This window comes from Homarus americanus, unplaced genomic scaffold, assembly GCF_018991925.1.
Source record: "Homarus americanus isolate GMGI-L3 unplaced genomic scaffold, GMGI_Hamer_2.0 scaffold16894, whole genome shotgun sequence".
In the NCBI taxonomy this organism is placed as follows: Eukaryota; Metazoa; Arthropoda; class Malacostraca; order Decapoda; family Nephropidae; genus Homarus; species Homarus americanus.
The window spans coordinates 1,235,744-1,252,017 of NW_024746541.1; the positions used below are offsets into that span (position 1 = coordinate 1,235,744).

The 16,274-nt window shown below is 41.3% G+C and overlaps 1 protein-coding gene across 1 annotated transcript in view; it reads right to left on the reverse strand.

Annotated features, from left to right (window-relative positions):
* The window catches only part of LOC121879282 (cyclin-dependent kinase 8-like), a gene marked incomplete at its 5' end in the record, with an annotated part of 32,235 nt that extends 17,440 nt beyond the window's left edge, over nt 1-14,795 (reverse strand). The window contains 4 exon segments of the mRNA XM_042385877.1: nt 7,328-7,387; nt 9,054-9,113; nt 12,592-12,673; nt 14,698-14,795. Of these exon segments, the coding sequence (XP_042241811.1) occupies nt 7,328-7,387; nt 9,054-9,113; nt 12,592-12,673; nt 14,698-14,795 (300 nt within the window).
* Between the last annotated feature and the right edge of the window lie 1,479 nt (nt 14,796-16,274).

The following is a 16,274-nucleotide window of genomic DNA, read 5'->3' on the forward strand; positions in this document are numbered from 1 at the left end:
GGGAAAACTCTCAGGATTCAACATCTTTCCCTGAAGCTTAATCACTCAGTAATAGAAGATAAATAACATTCCATAAGATATCAGGACTTAAAATCTCAAAAAGACGGATAGCCTTCATGAAATAATTCTCCCTGGTCTCATCTATAATAGCTGACTCTTCCAAGCTGATCTATCACTATTTATCTTATTTGCCCTCTATATTCACCTTACCCCCTTCCATGTTCTTATGTACTGTTCCATATTTCGCTTCTGTTCCATATTTCGCTCCCCCAGTGATGGATGTCTCCCTCTACACTTTAAAACACCCATCTACCCATTTTACTATCCTCTTCTCACCATCTCAGAGAACCTCTCTTTATCTGCACCACAAATCCACAGTTTACGTCCTCTGTCTGCCATCCCTAACACAAGCACCAAATCACACTACTCTATCTCTACTTTATGTTCACATGTAAATTAATCTCACTTTTATAGTACTTGCAGCTCTCCACACATTATCCTGTCTACTGGTTTTTTTTTTCATCATCCCATCTTTACTAAAACATACTCCCAAATATCTGAAATCTCTTTACCTACTCCAGTATGTTCATCTTCATAATTCTACAATTGACCATTCACTCACTACAACAAACTCCCTCCTCTCAAAACTTACTTTCAATTTCCTTTTATCTCACCTCTTTTTTGCTATTCCTGTTCACTCACCACACACCATCGTGCATATACTGTACCTGTACTGTTACAGGCATGTTACAAAAGGCCACACACCATCTCCTTACCACAGTCACCCTTGTCTTCATTTCCCTCACCATGTCATCCATTGTTGAACCATCGTGGAGATCATCATATACTTCCCAGCTTCACTCCTTCTGGTACCACAAGGCTCTCACTTTATCAACCACATCATATTCTTGCCCATATAAACCTCTTCCTTGCTGTCTCTCCCCCAAAGAAGGTGGGTCCCATGACTGCCCACACATACGACACGCAGTACAAGAAGCCGTAGTAAACTAGGATGCAGCGAGGCCGGCACAGCCTTCACTCTTCCTGTTCACACTGGCATTGAACCTGCGATCCCTCGGACAGAAGAGGAGTGACGTATCCACTGCACTACCTTCCCTAATACAAGAATATCACTATTGTCTTTAACATTCATTTGGTCTTCCAACACACACACTTAATAAAACATCTGACCTTACTGTACAGGTATTGTATTCTATGATCACCTCCAATACCAGGGCCTTCCTTCCTCCCTAGACACTTCCTTCCTTCCTCCCTAGACACTTCCTTCCTTCCTTCCTCCCTAGACACTTCCTTCCTTCCCTTCCTCCCTAGACACTTCCTTCTTCCTAGACACTTCCTTCAGCCTCCCTAGACACTTCTTTCCTTCCTAGAAACTTCCTTCCTTCCTTCCTACACTTCCTTCCTTCCTTCCTAGACACTTCCTTCCTTCTCCTGACACTTCTTTCCTTCCTAGAAACTTCCTTCCTTCTTCCTTCTAAACACTTCCTTCCATCTAGACACTTCCTTCCTCCCTGGGAAACTTCCTTCTTCTTCCTTCCTTCTAGACACTTCCTTCCATCCTAGACACTTCCTTCCTCCCTAGGCTTCTTCCTTCCTTCCTAGACACTTCCCTTCCTTCCATCCTAGACACTTCCTTCTATTCCTGGACCTTCCTTCCTTCCTCCTAGACACTTCCTTCCTTCCTAGGCCTTTCTTCCTTCTTTTCTTCCTTCATTCCCTAGACTTCTTCCTTCCTCCTAGACACTTCCTTCCTTCATTCCTAGACACTTCCTTCCTTCCTCCCTAGACACTTCCTTCCTTCATTCTAGACACTTCCTTCTTCCTCCCTAGACCTTCCTTCCTTCACTCTGATACACTTCCTTCCTCCTAGACACTTACTTTTCATTCCTAGACACTTCCTTCCTTCCTCCTATCGCCTTCCTTCCTAGACACTTTCTTCCTTCATTCCTAGACACTTCTTCCTTCCTCCCTAACACTTCCTTCCCTTCATTCCCTAGACACTTCCTTCCTTCCTCCTAGACACTTCCTTCCTCCCTAGACACTTACTTTTCATTTCCTAATACTTCCTTCTCCTCCCTATACAATTCCTTCCTTCTTCCTAGACACTTCCTTCCTCTGAACACTTCCTTCCTTCCACTTCATGCCTTCACTCCCTAGACACTTCGCTTCCTTCACCAGACACTTCTTCCTCCTGAACTCCTTCCTTCCTAGACACTTCCTTCTTTCCTCTAGACACTTCCTTCTTTCCTCCCTAAACGTCCTTCCTTCCTCCTAGACACTTCCTTCCTTCTTCTTCTTTCCTCCCTAGACACTTCTTTTTCATTCCTAGACACTTCCTTCCTTCCTCTCTAATTACTTCCTTCCTTCCTCCTAGACACTTCCTTCTAGACACTTCCTTCTTTCCTCCCTGACACTTCCTTCTTCTTCCTTCCTAGGCCTTCCTTCCTTCCTCTAGACATTTCTTCCTTCCTTCTAGAACACTTCCTTCCTTCCTCTAGATTTTCTTCCTTCCTTCCTTCTAGACTTCCTTCTTTCCTCCTAGACATTTTCTTTTTCATTTCCTAGACACTTCTTCCTTCCTACCTAGACACTTCCTTCCTTCCTCCCTAGACACTTCCTTCTTACTCTAGACACTTCGCCTTCCTCCTAAAGCTTCCTTCCTTCATCAGCTTCCTCCTAAACCTTCCTTCCTTCTCCTAGACACTTCCTTCCTTCTAGACACTTCCTTCCTTCCTCCCTAGACACTTCCTTCCTTCAGCCTAGACACTTCTTCTTCTTCCTCCTAGAAACTTCCTTCCTTCTGACCTTCCTTCCTTCCTTCCTCCTAGACACTTCCTTCCTTCCTTCCTCTAGAAACTTCCTTCCTTCTAGACACTTCCTTCCTTCCTCCTAGACACTTCCTTCCTTCCTTCCTTCCTAGACACTTCCTTCCTCCTAGGCCTTCTTCCTTCCTCCTAGACGCTTCTTCAGCCTGGGTACTTCCTTCCTTCCTCCCTAAAAAATTCCTTCATTCACAGGTACTTCCTTCCTTCCTGAACACTTCCTTCCTTCACTTCCCCTCTGGGCCTTCCTTCCTTTCTCCTAGACCTTCTTCTTCCTTCCTCCCTAGAAACTTCCTTCCTTCCTCCTAGAAACTTCCTTCCTACCTAGACACTTCATTCTTCCTCCTAGACACTTCCTTCCCTTCCTCCCTAGAAACGTCCTTCCTTCCTCTAGAAACTTCCTTCACTCCTAGACACTTCCTTCCTTCATAGACACTTCTTCCTTCTCCTAGAAACGTCCTTCCTTCCTTCCTCCTAGATTCCTTCCTTCACTCCTAAAACGTCCTTCGCTTCACCCCTAAAACGTCTTCTTCCTCTAAGGCCTTCATGGCTAATAGACACTTCTTCGCTTCCTCCACCAGAAACTTCTTCCTTCCTCCTAGAAACGTCCTTCCTTCTCCCTAGAAACGTCAGCCTTCACTCCCTAGAGCTTCTTCTTCCTCCTGGGCACTACTAGACACTTCCTTCCTTCCTCCCTAGACACTTCTTCCTTCCTCTAAACACTTCCTTTACTCCTAGACACTTCAACCGCTTCCCTAGACACTTCCTTCCTCCTGAACCTTCCTCCCTGGGCGCTTCCTTCCTTTCTCCTAGACACTTCCTTCCTTCCTCCCTAGACACTTCTTCCTTCCTCTGAGCTTACTTCTGCCTTCCTCCTAGACTTCCTTCCTTCCTCCCTAGACGCTTCTTCCTTCCTCCTAAACTTTTCCTTCCTTTCTCCCTAGACACTTCCTTCCTTCCTCCTAGTACTTCCTTCCTTCTTCCCTAGACACTTCCTTCCTTCCTTCTCCTAGACACTTCCTTCCTTCACTCCCTAGACACTATTTCCTAGACACTTCCTTCCTTCCATCCCTAGAACTTCTTCTTCTTCCTCCTATACACATCCTTCCTTCCATCCTAGACACTTCCTTCCTTCCTTCCTCTAGACTTACTTCCTTCCTTCACTTCCATCCTAGACACTTCCTTCCTTCCATCCTAGACACTTCATGCTTCTTCCTTCTCCTAGACACTTCCTTCCTTCTTCCCGAGACTTCTTCCTTCCTTCCTCCTGAACACTTCCTTCACCTTCCTACCTAAGACACTTCCTTCCTTCCATCTAGACACTTCTTCATTCCTCCCTAGACACTTCCTTCCTTCTAGTACTTCCTTCCTCCTTACACTATTTATTTCCTCCTATTCCTTCCTTCGATCTAGACACTTCTTCCTTCACTCCTAGACACTTCCTTCCTTCCATCCCTAGACACTTCCTTCCTTCCTCCCTAGACACTTCCTTCCTTCCTAGACACTTCCTTCCTCCTTATACACTTCCTTCCTTCCTCCTATACACGTCCTTCCTTCGATCTAGACACTTCCTTCCTTCCTTCTAGACACTTCCTTCCTTCCTCCCTATACACGTCCTTCCTTCCTCCCCACGTCCTTCTATTCCATCTAGACACTTCCTTCCTTCCTTCCTAGACACTCCCTTCCTTCCTCCCTAGAAACTTCTTCCTTCCTCTATACACGTCCTTCCTTCCATCCTAGACACTTCCCTTCCTCCCTAGACACTTCCTTCCTTCCTCCCTAAAGCTTCCTTCCTTCCCTCCTACCAGGACACTTCCTTCCTTCATTCTAGACCTTCTTCCTTCCTCCTAGACACTTCCTTCCTTCCTCCTAGACACTTCCTTCCTCACTAGACACTTCATTACTACTACTAGACACTTCCTCCTAGACACTTCCTTCCTTCCCTCCTACCCTAGACACTTCCCTTCCTTCCTCCTACTAGACACTTCTTCCTTCCACCCCTAGACACTTCCTTCCTTCCCTCCTACCTAGACACTTCCTTCCTTCCACCCTAGACACTTCCTTCCCTCCTCCCTATACACTTCCTTCCTCCCTAGACACTTCCTTCCCTCCTACCTAGACACTTCCTTCCTCCCTAGACACTTCCTTCCTTCCTCCCTTGATACATCACCTGCCACTATAACTGTTAGTTATATCATTACATCAGTAGGTAGTAGGCAGCTAAGGTGTAGCCAGACCCCCTTTCTTTGATTTGGCCCTCATCTGGGAGCCGGGACTCACTGATGGCTGCTATGTCGATGTTAGACCTAGCCAGCTCTTTTGCCACAAGAGCAGTTCTTCTTTCGGGATGTGCATTTGTGCCAGTATTCAGAAGGGTTCAGACATTCCATGCAGCGACCGCATAAGGATGACCTTACTGGGTACGGTTGCCCAGTCAGGTTGGGTTTTAGGCAGGCTATGTTTAGGTCACCTTTTCTAGCCCCCTCCTCGTGTGGGGTGAGCAGAGTGGCTCCTCATAAGGGCTGCTCAGTCACACAGACAGGACCGGATTGCACTGCTACCTAGATCCCAGTGCATAAACGACCATCTTATCTGTGCCACCCATGTGCAGAGTTGTGACTAGAGACTCCCGGCAGTCATCTCCGCCAGTCCCCGTCGCCACTTGTCCGTCGCCATAGGACTTTTGGGGGGTATAGGGGTTTTGATGATGATGAGTATGATGAGCTGGATGATGGCTGCGCGTGAGGTGATTTATGTGATGCAGGAGCGCAGGCTGCAACCACACATCTTGGCTCTTCCTTTTCCTGATTAAGTGATGCAAGTGTTGCAGTGACTGGGGAGAGGGAGAGTTGAAATGGACTGCCAATAGCCCAGTTTGTTGGGTTTCGCCTTAGTAGCCTGTTCATCAGGCATTGCCTTCCTCCACCGGTGTAGTCGTTGGGTTTCCATGATGGTCACCCCTTCCGCCTATACCGTTGGGGTCTTGTTGGAGCTCTGTAAGCATGTCTGCCTGATGTGGAGCTCCACCGCAGGTTTTCGTTGGGGTACTCCCGTAGCCTTATACACACACACACACACACACACACGCACACTCACACACACGCACAGACACACACACTCACACACACTCAAAAATATAAGCAATAAACATTTGTTAAATCATGAGGTTTTTCATCATCCCTCCCCCACACACACAAACTATCAATGATCACAATATTCTGAGTCTATGTAAACATTTCAGGGTTTTTATGTCTAGAACCTGACCAAAGCTATACTCCTGTACCATCAACCTCTTCATAGGTTTTCACTTCTTATTAATCATCCTCTCATAAAGCTTGACTTCCTTGACATAAGTTAAACTAAGCTACAAACAGACAAGTGTACAAACTAAAACCCCAAGACACTTACTTATTCCAAAATATTAAGACCCTTACTAATAACACAAATAATGAACAACACTTCTTAATACTATATGTAAAAACCTGTCTCTGTCCCTCCCTCCCTCCCTCCCTCCCTCTTCCTTCTCCCTCCCTCCTTCCCCTCCCTCCCTCCTTCCCCTCCTTCCCCCTTCCCAGCAAGACTTTAGGAGCAACCACACATAACCTCTATTCTATGTATAAGAATGAGATACAGACACAGGAGCCTCATGACTGTTATAATACAACGTACACATTATATTTTGGGGGTGACTTATCTCACAATCGCCTATCTTCCTCTTTGTGACACACTTATCATGTTGAATTTACTGAAGACTCTGTAGTAAAATATAACAATTTCTATGAGCTGATGTGGCTATGACACGATTTACACTGACAGTCAACAAGAGGGGGAGACTGAGGGTTGGTTGTCTCACATCACCACACACACAGATACAGTAAATTAAAAAATAAATAAAAATAAAGGTAAAATGATAAAAGTTGAAAAATAAGTGAGAGAGAATAGGTAAGTAGCATTCACTAGGAAGACACTGTGGCATCTGAGGAAGAGAAGGTGTCCAAGCAGTCCTGAATATGGCCCCGAGGGAGAACCATTTGCGTGAGATAGGTCATCCCTAAACTTCAAGCAAGGTTATCCCTCCCTGGGTGAGCACAACCACCACACACAAGTAGTTTTACACAGTAACCACACTTGTACACCTGCAAAGAGAAGACTAGCCCAGGATACTGGCGAGTGGGTGTTTCCACAACCTGGTTTATCAATGCTGTATAATATATGAAGTAACATTGTCTAACAAATACATGAACACTAAATTCTAAGGCAATGTTTTACATGGCACCAGTGTAGCCTACATGTGGGAAATACCCCACTACCTGGTACAGTCCCTAGCCTACTAACAAGTGGGAAATACCCCACTACCTGGTACAGTCCCTAGCCTACCTACAAGTGGGAAATACCTCCCCTACATGGGAACTGTGGGACACAGCCCATGTGGGGGACATAGCCAGTATGTACTGTACAAAGCCTCATTAGTAGTGTTTGCTAACCTTTGCTGCTGCTTGCACTCTTTGTTGGTTTGTCCAAGTCTGATCCATAAAAATCTTCTTCTGAAACACCGAAAAAACACATTTCTGTCAATACTGGCAACCGAGACGTCTATCTCCTCTCAGAAATATGAAATGTGATAGTAATTTATCAGCATGGATCATAATTTATCAGCATGGATCATAATTTGGATGACATTTCACCATTGCCTCTCTTAATGAATGAAACATTTTCAAGATGAAGGAAGCTCATTACATAAGCAGCAAAGCTGAAATCACAACACTCATCTCCTTTCAAAATATAATGTGAACAAAATACCTCACCAAATACTGTACAAGCATGATGGCAAGATACCATTCATCAGTACAATGCTTATACTGTGCAAGGGTGTTTCATTAATGTGTCCAGTGATTACATCCATGATAAAAATAAATCAATCAATACATACCCATAACTTATAAAAAATATATATACCAATAATAACAATACCAGAAAATGTTGCTGATAACTACCGAGGTTAAATGTTGTGGGCACCAGTGACTCCATAACACACATTAACACTAGCATAACAGACTTTACCTACACTTAACACTCTTCCCCACACCTCCTTAACCCCACTAAAACATTAATCTGTAATAACCAATTAATGTTTAGATATCAACACCTTCACTACACGACTGCTAATAAAAAACTAAAATAAATAAAAGTTATATATATATATATATATGCCAATTCTCTACTGCACTGGTTTATATCTACTTGATCTACAGCATTATAACTGAAATAAATCAAATGGTAACAATGGAAAAAAAAAATTATTACAAGAGCTTCATCCCGCTACATGTGGTTGGAAACAGACAATGAAAGGCGATCAAGGTGAGCCAGAGGTTGACCAGGAATTGATCCCTTAAAGTGTGAAGCAGCAGTGAGAGAGTTGGTGCAGCTCTAAATAATGGTCAGCTAGATAAGATTAAATTCCACTTTCATTGTCAACATAAAAACTGAAATTCATCAAAAAATTTATGGAATATATTCAAAATTACTGTTAAACAACAATGCATCTAGAGTATACCGGTAGTTATTGAAGCATCCAATTGTTGCAATAAGTTACATCTGTCGACAGACAAGTTACATTGCAGGGAGTGACGGACACAAAGCTGTACTCCGTGCCTTATAATATACACATCTAGGTCTACTGTTTCTCTTCTCTTTTACAACAAGTGAAATAGGATCACAGTTGGATTGGGATTGGATTAATTGGTAAAAAAAAGAAAGACTAACTAGTTTGGGATCCACTTGGACCACTACATGGAGTGTGAACCCCTGAAGCTACAATATATCACAAGGGCTCCTACTGTACTGTAATCTCATAATATTGTTAATTAACTCGGACTAATCAATTGTAAACCCATAACATGGTTCCATAAACTCAGTATAATCCCATAATACTTGACTACAATAGCTTCCAAAAAGTTGCACAAACTGTGGATGAAAAGTGTAAATTTATATTATTCATTTGACCTTGCTTGTAATGTACATCCAGAGTTAACTAATCACACATACTATTAATAATTGTACTTTTCAAACTGTTACAATGAGGTTAGAAAGGTGACATCACACACACACACACATACACAAGAAAATATGCTTTAATCAGTTCACAAAACTAATCTACAAATTTCTTAAATTTTCATTATTTTTTCCCTCTGGTCATCAAATATATCTAACCTTGGCTGCTGCAGCTGCTCTCTGTTGATTTGTCCAGCTCTGTTCCATGAATACCTTCTTCTGCAAGACCAAAAGAAACACACGTTCATCACTGGTCACTAATGCACCCAACGTCCATCGCTGGTCACTAATGCACACACGTCCATCACTGGCCACTAAAGCACACACGTCCATCACTGGCCACTAAAGCACACACGTCCATCACTGGCCAATACACCTTGTGGCCGCACTAACTCAAGCATGTACTGTATACCAATATCTTGATTATTCACAGCCCAGTTCCTCAGTCTTGATAAGCCTAGACATCAAATTTTGACATTCTCTTAACAAGTCCACACCAAGAACATGCATAAGTGATTTGCCCAATACCTTGGTCATCTCAGCTTGTATATAATCTATCTATAAATAATTTGTTCTTTACATAAAACTTTTATACAATACAGTATATTATGATAATGTTCAACCACGACAAAGTCATGACAACAACACAATTCATAATGTAACATCTTGGGTAACCAAAATCTGCTCAACTTGGATCTGTATAATGCAAGTATTGGAACACAAACGTCTTTACAGTGCATCACTAAGTCATTTTGTACTATTGTTGGCGACAGCTAACACCTCTCAAGTGGCTCTTATATTATGTACCAAAAAATATAGACATGAGAACTACCATACATCAAATTACTAAAAATACAAAGAATTTTTCACGCCAACTGTATGTATATCACAGCAGACCAACAACTCTGCCTGGTGGTCAACTGTACGTATATCACAGCAGACCAACAACTCTGCCTGGTGGTCAACTGTACGTATATCACAGCAGACCAACAACTCTGCCCGGTGGTCAACTATAAGTATATATCACAGCAGACCAACAACTCTGCCTGGTGGTCAACTGTACATATATCACACCAGACTAACAACTCTGCCTGACAAAAGACAATGTATTCTACTACAGTAACACCAATTAGTTAAACCTTCTCTTTTAATGTTCGCTTCTACACACAAACTGTACACAGTAACTGCTGAGTCTAACTTGGCAACAATGTCACCAGCAAAATTATTAACAGATGCAAACAAAAGGAAAATTATCTGTATATCTCCAGTTGTGTCAGGTTTTGTAAATTTAAAGCAGCATTACAGTACAGGATATTGAATGAGGTTCTGTTCTTCAGGTCGCAGTATAAAGAATTTAGGGGTAAGGTAGGCAAGCCCAGGTTAAAGGAGTTTACTGGTAAGGATAGCATACTGTGTCCATGTACCAGGTAGCTGTCATTCACCGTGAACGACCCACAGAAATGTGTGAATTTTTTCCCATCAAAAGTATTATGAGTACAGTATATACTTTGACCTCCTCTGTGCATAAAGATTTGATCATAAAAACTGGAACTGTACTTAAGTGTAACCCATTTTATTAAAACCTTAAGATGTTTTATGTTCCCATCTTTGGGTGTGATTTATAAACTGTTCCAAAGTCCTAACCTAACCTGTCCTGACCTAACCCAACTTTACTATTTGGTTAAGGACCTTGTTCTCAATGGCACCTAGTCCAAATAGGCCTCTCCCAAAATGTCTAAACCTTACCAATACTTGTCCTGAATCCTACTGTGCCCAAATCCTCATGCTTAGGTTAGGTTGGGGTCTATGGACAATGTGGCCCATCTACCTTATAAACTAAATGAGACTAAGACCCAAAAATGTGTAAGAGTAGCATTGTTATTTACCAGGAACTATAACAACCACACCCCAGCAGTTTGTCCCTCCACCCACTTCACTAAAAATGTTACACACTCTGAGCCAACACCAATTTTTCTTGATAGGCAATAAAGTTTAAGTACAGGCAATTCCCAAATTACGAATGCCCGACCTACGAACACCTGTACTTACGAACGGGATCCAAATAGGTTAATCGCAAAAAATATGTAACTAAAATCCCATTTCTTTTACATCACTTTATTTACAGTATTTACATTATGTGTTAAGTAAGGGATATTATTGTTGTTTTGTATGGGCAGAATTATGTTTTGACCTAAACTATGGAATTAACACTGTTCTGACATACGAAAGACCAACTTACGAACAGCATCCAGGAATGAAACTCGAGGAATACCTGTACGTATAGGCAAAATCCTTAACCCTTAGATGCTGACACGGATAAACTTATCACATTATATTCACTGTTCCCTCATCAACCTTAATAAGCTCATCCACTACACGACCTCTGATACAAGTCCCACCAGATTTTGCTAACATTAAAGGCTAAACAGTTTATAATTACTACAGTACAGTATAGTATTGAAGTCTTGTTGATTAATAAACATTCTACACAAATGCTTCCAACATCCTTAAGAATCATCCCAGGAATGTCTTATAAAGTTATCATTAATGTTACACTATCATAGACTTTCATGACAAACAGTGTGATCTAACCAATTCATTACTGCACTTTTTAAACTAGTGAGCAATTTGTTATGGTTAGCTATACTGTACACACTAAAGTCACTGTCTTCAAGTTGAAATCTTGGTCATGTCAAAAACTCAAATTTTCCGAGATAAACATCTATGCCTGATGACAATGGTGGTTCAACCCTCATTTAAAAGGATTTACAAATTATATTTTTACTGGAGGAAAATACATACAGTAATCTCTTCAGTATTTATCCTAAATAATAACTTTTAAATTTGTCTACTTTTGTTTGTTTCAATCATTTATAATCCCTACTTATTGTACTGTACTGTAGTCCTAAATAAATCCAAACTTATGTATATTTCAATCCTTTATAAACTCCACCTTTAGTTATTCAATTCCTTATAAATTCCATCACTTTCTTTAATCCTTAATAGACACTATTTTGTTTTCAGTCCACTATAAATCTCATTCTTTATAAATCCCATTTCTTGTCTCATCAAACCATTAAAACTTCATCTTCTATTTCTTTTTCCAGTCCCCTATAAGCCCCACATTTTTTGGGTTGTTTCTCAGTCCTTTTCTAAATTCCATATTACGTTCTTCATTTTTCTATAAAGTCAATTTCAACTCCTCATTTACATTCCTCAAACAGGCTGCTCTCCTCACCCTCCCTCACATACACCTCACTAATCCTTCCAATAAAACACGCATGCAGTACAGGAAGAATTTTGACTATTACCAAATCTTTGTTTTGACTACAGTACTCATAAAATATATTGAAAAATTTGAATAACCTCACAATTTTACACCAGATTTTAGGTATAATATTTGATTCTGTCAAACATAACTTCTGTAATTTTATTTATTCCGCTGAGTGAAATTAATAAAACACGAATCTTAATTCCTCATCTGGGTTTATATTAAAAAGTATTTATCTATATCTAAATACAAGTTGATCCCTTTCACCAAAACCATTCACACACGTTATGCAAAAGCAGGCAGTTTGTAATCGCTATTAGAAATATATAAATACTGAATATATATATATATATATATATCTTCCCTCCCGGATTAACTATTCCATCATCCGAACGAATGGCGTCAAGATCGGCATCTGAAACTTACCTTATTGTCTGATTTGTCGTCCTGCTCCTCATCTGAGAGAAAGTCACGCTTGGGGTAAGGAATAGGACCCCCTGCAAAGACACTAAAAAAACAATTTTAAGTTATTCTTCAATCTTTACACACCAGAGTTCCTTACAGATTATAATACTGTATGTGTGTGTTCCTGTGTATAAATATATACCGGTACCCTTATATTATACCATCTGCCAGGTTCAGTAAAAACAAAGCCTCTTTTCTGCGAGGGGTTGCATCTCTAAAGGCATTGTAAGGTCACAAAATCATTAACCCATTAAAGAACAGGAAAACACAAGGTCAGGTTCTGACACTACACCACAGTTTCTTCCTACTGTGTACTGTATAAACTCTCATATGTACAGTTGCCAGCAAAAGTTCTCCAGCCCTGCTACACAGGGCTGTTGGAGGACTTTTGCTGGCAACTATACATTAGTTGTGAAAAAGCCATAATTTTGAGCAACATTACTGTACACACTTTGTACTCAAATATACTACACTAGATTAAAATTTTTATCTCTTATGCAAACTATGTGATGTTTATACTCAAATTAATCACTATCTTACAAGGATTCCAGCAATGCAAGTTATATTCTGCTAAGTCTAGTCAGCTACATTTTATAAGATAAAAACTTTAAGCCTAAAACTACCTTCACCCTGGCTGGGAGGGAGGGGGGGAAGTTAAGTGCCCTCTCATAATTCTGTCCGGATTAAAGGAGGTGCAGAACCATCAGTTCCCGGAAAATCGGTGGTGTACCTGTAATTGTTTCCACTGTACCTATCTTACACTCTGTAAACATTGTACCATATACATCCCTGTATGCTTCTCACACCTTCCAGTTTATTCAACCATCATCCAATAATCTACTGTACATTCCATTAACAAAACAAGTGTAGTGTGCATAGTTTAGGTACACAGACAGAGAGATACCACTGTCTCCTCAAAAAGGGGCTGAGAATTAAAAGTGAGGAACTGAGAGAGAGAGGTGGGTGGGTGTGTGTGGGACCAGGGACATGCAATGGGTAGTGCCTGAAACTGACCAGAGAGAGAGAGATACAATACAATACCTGTACCTCAATGTTACAAAATCTCTGGTACTGCAACTATCCTTTTGTGCAGGGGTGGGCAAAGTACGGCCCGCGGGCCACATTTGGCCCGCCAAATTATTTCTGTGGCCAGCCACTGCATTTGTATTTACAAATACAAGGCTTTACTTTGCATTAATATAATACATTTGCATCTACATTAAGTGTGGCCTGCGAAGTGTGCCACCATTCATGAAGTGGCCCTCCATCAAAAATAAGCCCACCCTTGCTTTAGTGGTTATAAATCCCCAAAGTATGACAGGAGTTGAAAGTTTCCACCAACATAGTGAACTGTTGTGTTACTATACCTAATGACATGGGTGTGTCTCAGTATCACACGAGGTAAACACACATTTTCTTAAGGTGGTTTAGGGCCAGACTCACCATCAAACATAATGCTGCTTTCTGGTGGAAAAAATTAATCACATTTTTTTTATATTGTAACATGGCTTTGCTTAATCCCCCATACAGAATTGACTCTATCATTCACTTTACATATAAAGATTTGAGTGTAAGATGATTATCACAAACCAATAATTCAAAAAAAAATTATCAAAACCTTTTGTATGTATACTGTAGTCAGAAACCATAATCTCTAGCCCACCTGGGTCGGTGCTGGAGGTTAGTACAGCATCCTTTCTGGACAGGGGCCCACTCTAACTATCACGAGGCAACACATGCACAACACACAGTCCTCGTGATAGTTAGAGTGGACCCCCGTCCAGAAAGGACGCTGTACTAACCTCCAGCACCGACCCTGGTGGGCTAGAGATTATGGTTTCTGACTGTACAGTACATCTTAAACCACAGTTACACAAGGCTGTGGCCTAAACAACCTTCCTCACAAAAAGTCTGCTTACCACAGGCCACAACTGTTCTGTACATGTTGGACAGGCTATCACTCACACCATGTATTAAACAATTACTTGCAGTGGGGAATAAAAGTGTATGAAAAGAATGTAGGTTGTTTAAGTTATACTCTCAAACAATGCAACTCAGACTACTAACTCTTGCGTGGGCACCGGGTCCTCCAGGAAGTAAGGGTCCTGCATCGCCTGCTCCGATGTTATTCGTTTTGTCGGATCCATCGTCAGTAGCTTCTGCAGCTGCAATTTGAAAGAGAACATTTCAGTCTGGATAACACCAATGTCTTGAGTTCAACTTATAACATTTACACACAGCTACAGTATATCTTTTGATCAGATAAGGAAATACTGTACTGTACAAATGACTTCTTGTGATGTACAGCATATGTATTACCAAACTTACACACCTTCTAAACATGTATTCTCTCTTCTTCTAAAACCTGCTCTGGTCTTCCCCAACCCTACATCTGTCTCCCACTTAATCAATCTTCTACTTCCTGGTCTCTTAAAATTTAACCAACCATTAAAGGCATCTTCTATATGGTGAACCCTCAAAGATCCGGACTAAAGGTCGGATACTTTTCGATCAGACCTCGTATATTGTGAAAAAAGAAAAAGAAATAATTGTCCTAAGGGCAAACCTGTATTGTACTCAAATGTACTAAATAATTACTAAAATTGTTATGTCTAGTGCAAACTATAGCATGTTTATATTATATTAATCACTATCTTACAAGGATTCCAGCAATGTAAGTTATATTCTGCCAAGTCAATTCAGTGACATTTTATAAGCGAAAAACTTAAACTCCCTCTATATGACTGATAAATATGCACTTGGTAACCTTTGCTGCCCTTAGGGTCTTCTGATCACAATCTTATTTCTATTAAATCAAACTGGGCACAACCACCTCCCCCACCCCCCTTTAAACGTCAACTATGGCACTATCGGAGGGCAAACTGGCAATCCCTGTGAGAATTCTTCACCGACTTTCCTTGGGATGAATGTTGCTTTTCCACTCAGGATGCCTCGGTATGTGCTGACAGCATTGCTGGGGTTAAACAGGGTGGTATGAGTGTATTTATCCCATCTTCTACCAAAACTTTCACTTTACAATCATGGTTTGATCACTCCTGCTCTCTTGCATGTAGGGAGAGAGAGATCGGGTATATCGAGCTATGAAACTATCTCCTCCTCCTATTACCAGTCTCTTTCATTTCTTCTAGGAATCATTGTAAGGTTATTCTTCATAGGGCCAAGTGGAATTCTATAAATAGAATGACCGCTGTCCTGACTAACTCTTCTTCTAGTAAATCCTTCTGGTCCTTAACCAAAAACTTCTGTAATAACTTCTGCACTCCTTCTTTTCCTCCTCTCTTCTGACCTGATAACTCTATAGCCAACTCTCCCCCTGATAAAGCCAATCTCTTTAGCACCTTATTCTCCTCTAACTCCACCTTAGACGATTCCAACTCTATCCCTCCTACTGAACCTATGCATTTTCCTATAATCTCCACTCGTAGGGTTGCTAGTGTGTTATCCAGGTTGGATGCGAGTAAGGCTCATGGACCGGACGGAATACCCCCTCGTGTTCTGAGGGAGTGTGCTGAAGTTCTGGCCCCTGTGCTTGCTCGTCTCTTTTGCCTTTGCCTTAAAACCCAAACTTTTCCTTCTTCTTGAAAGCATGCTTCAGTTCAGCCCATCCCAAAGAAGGGTGAACA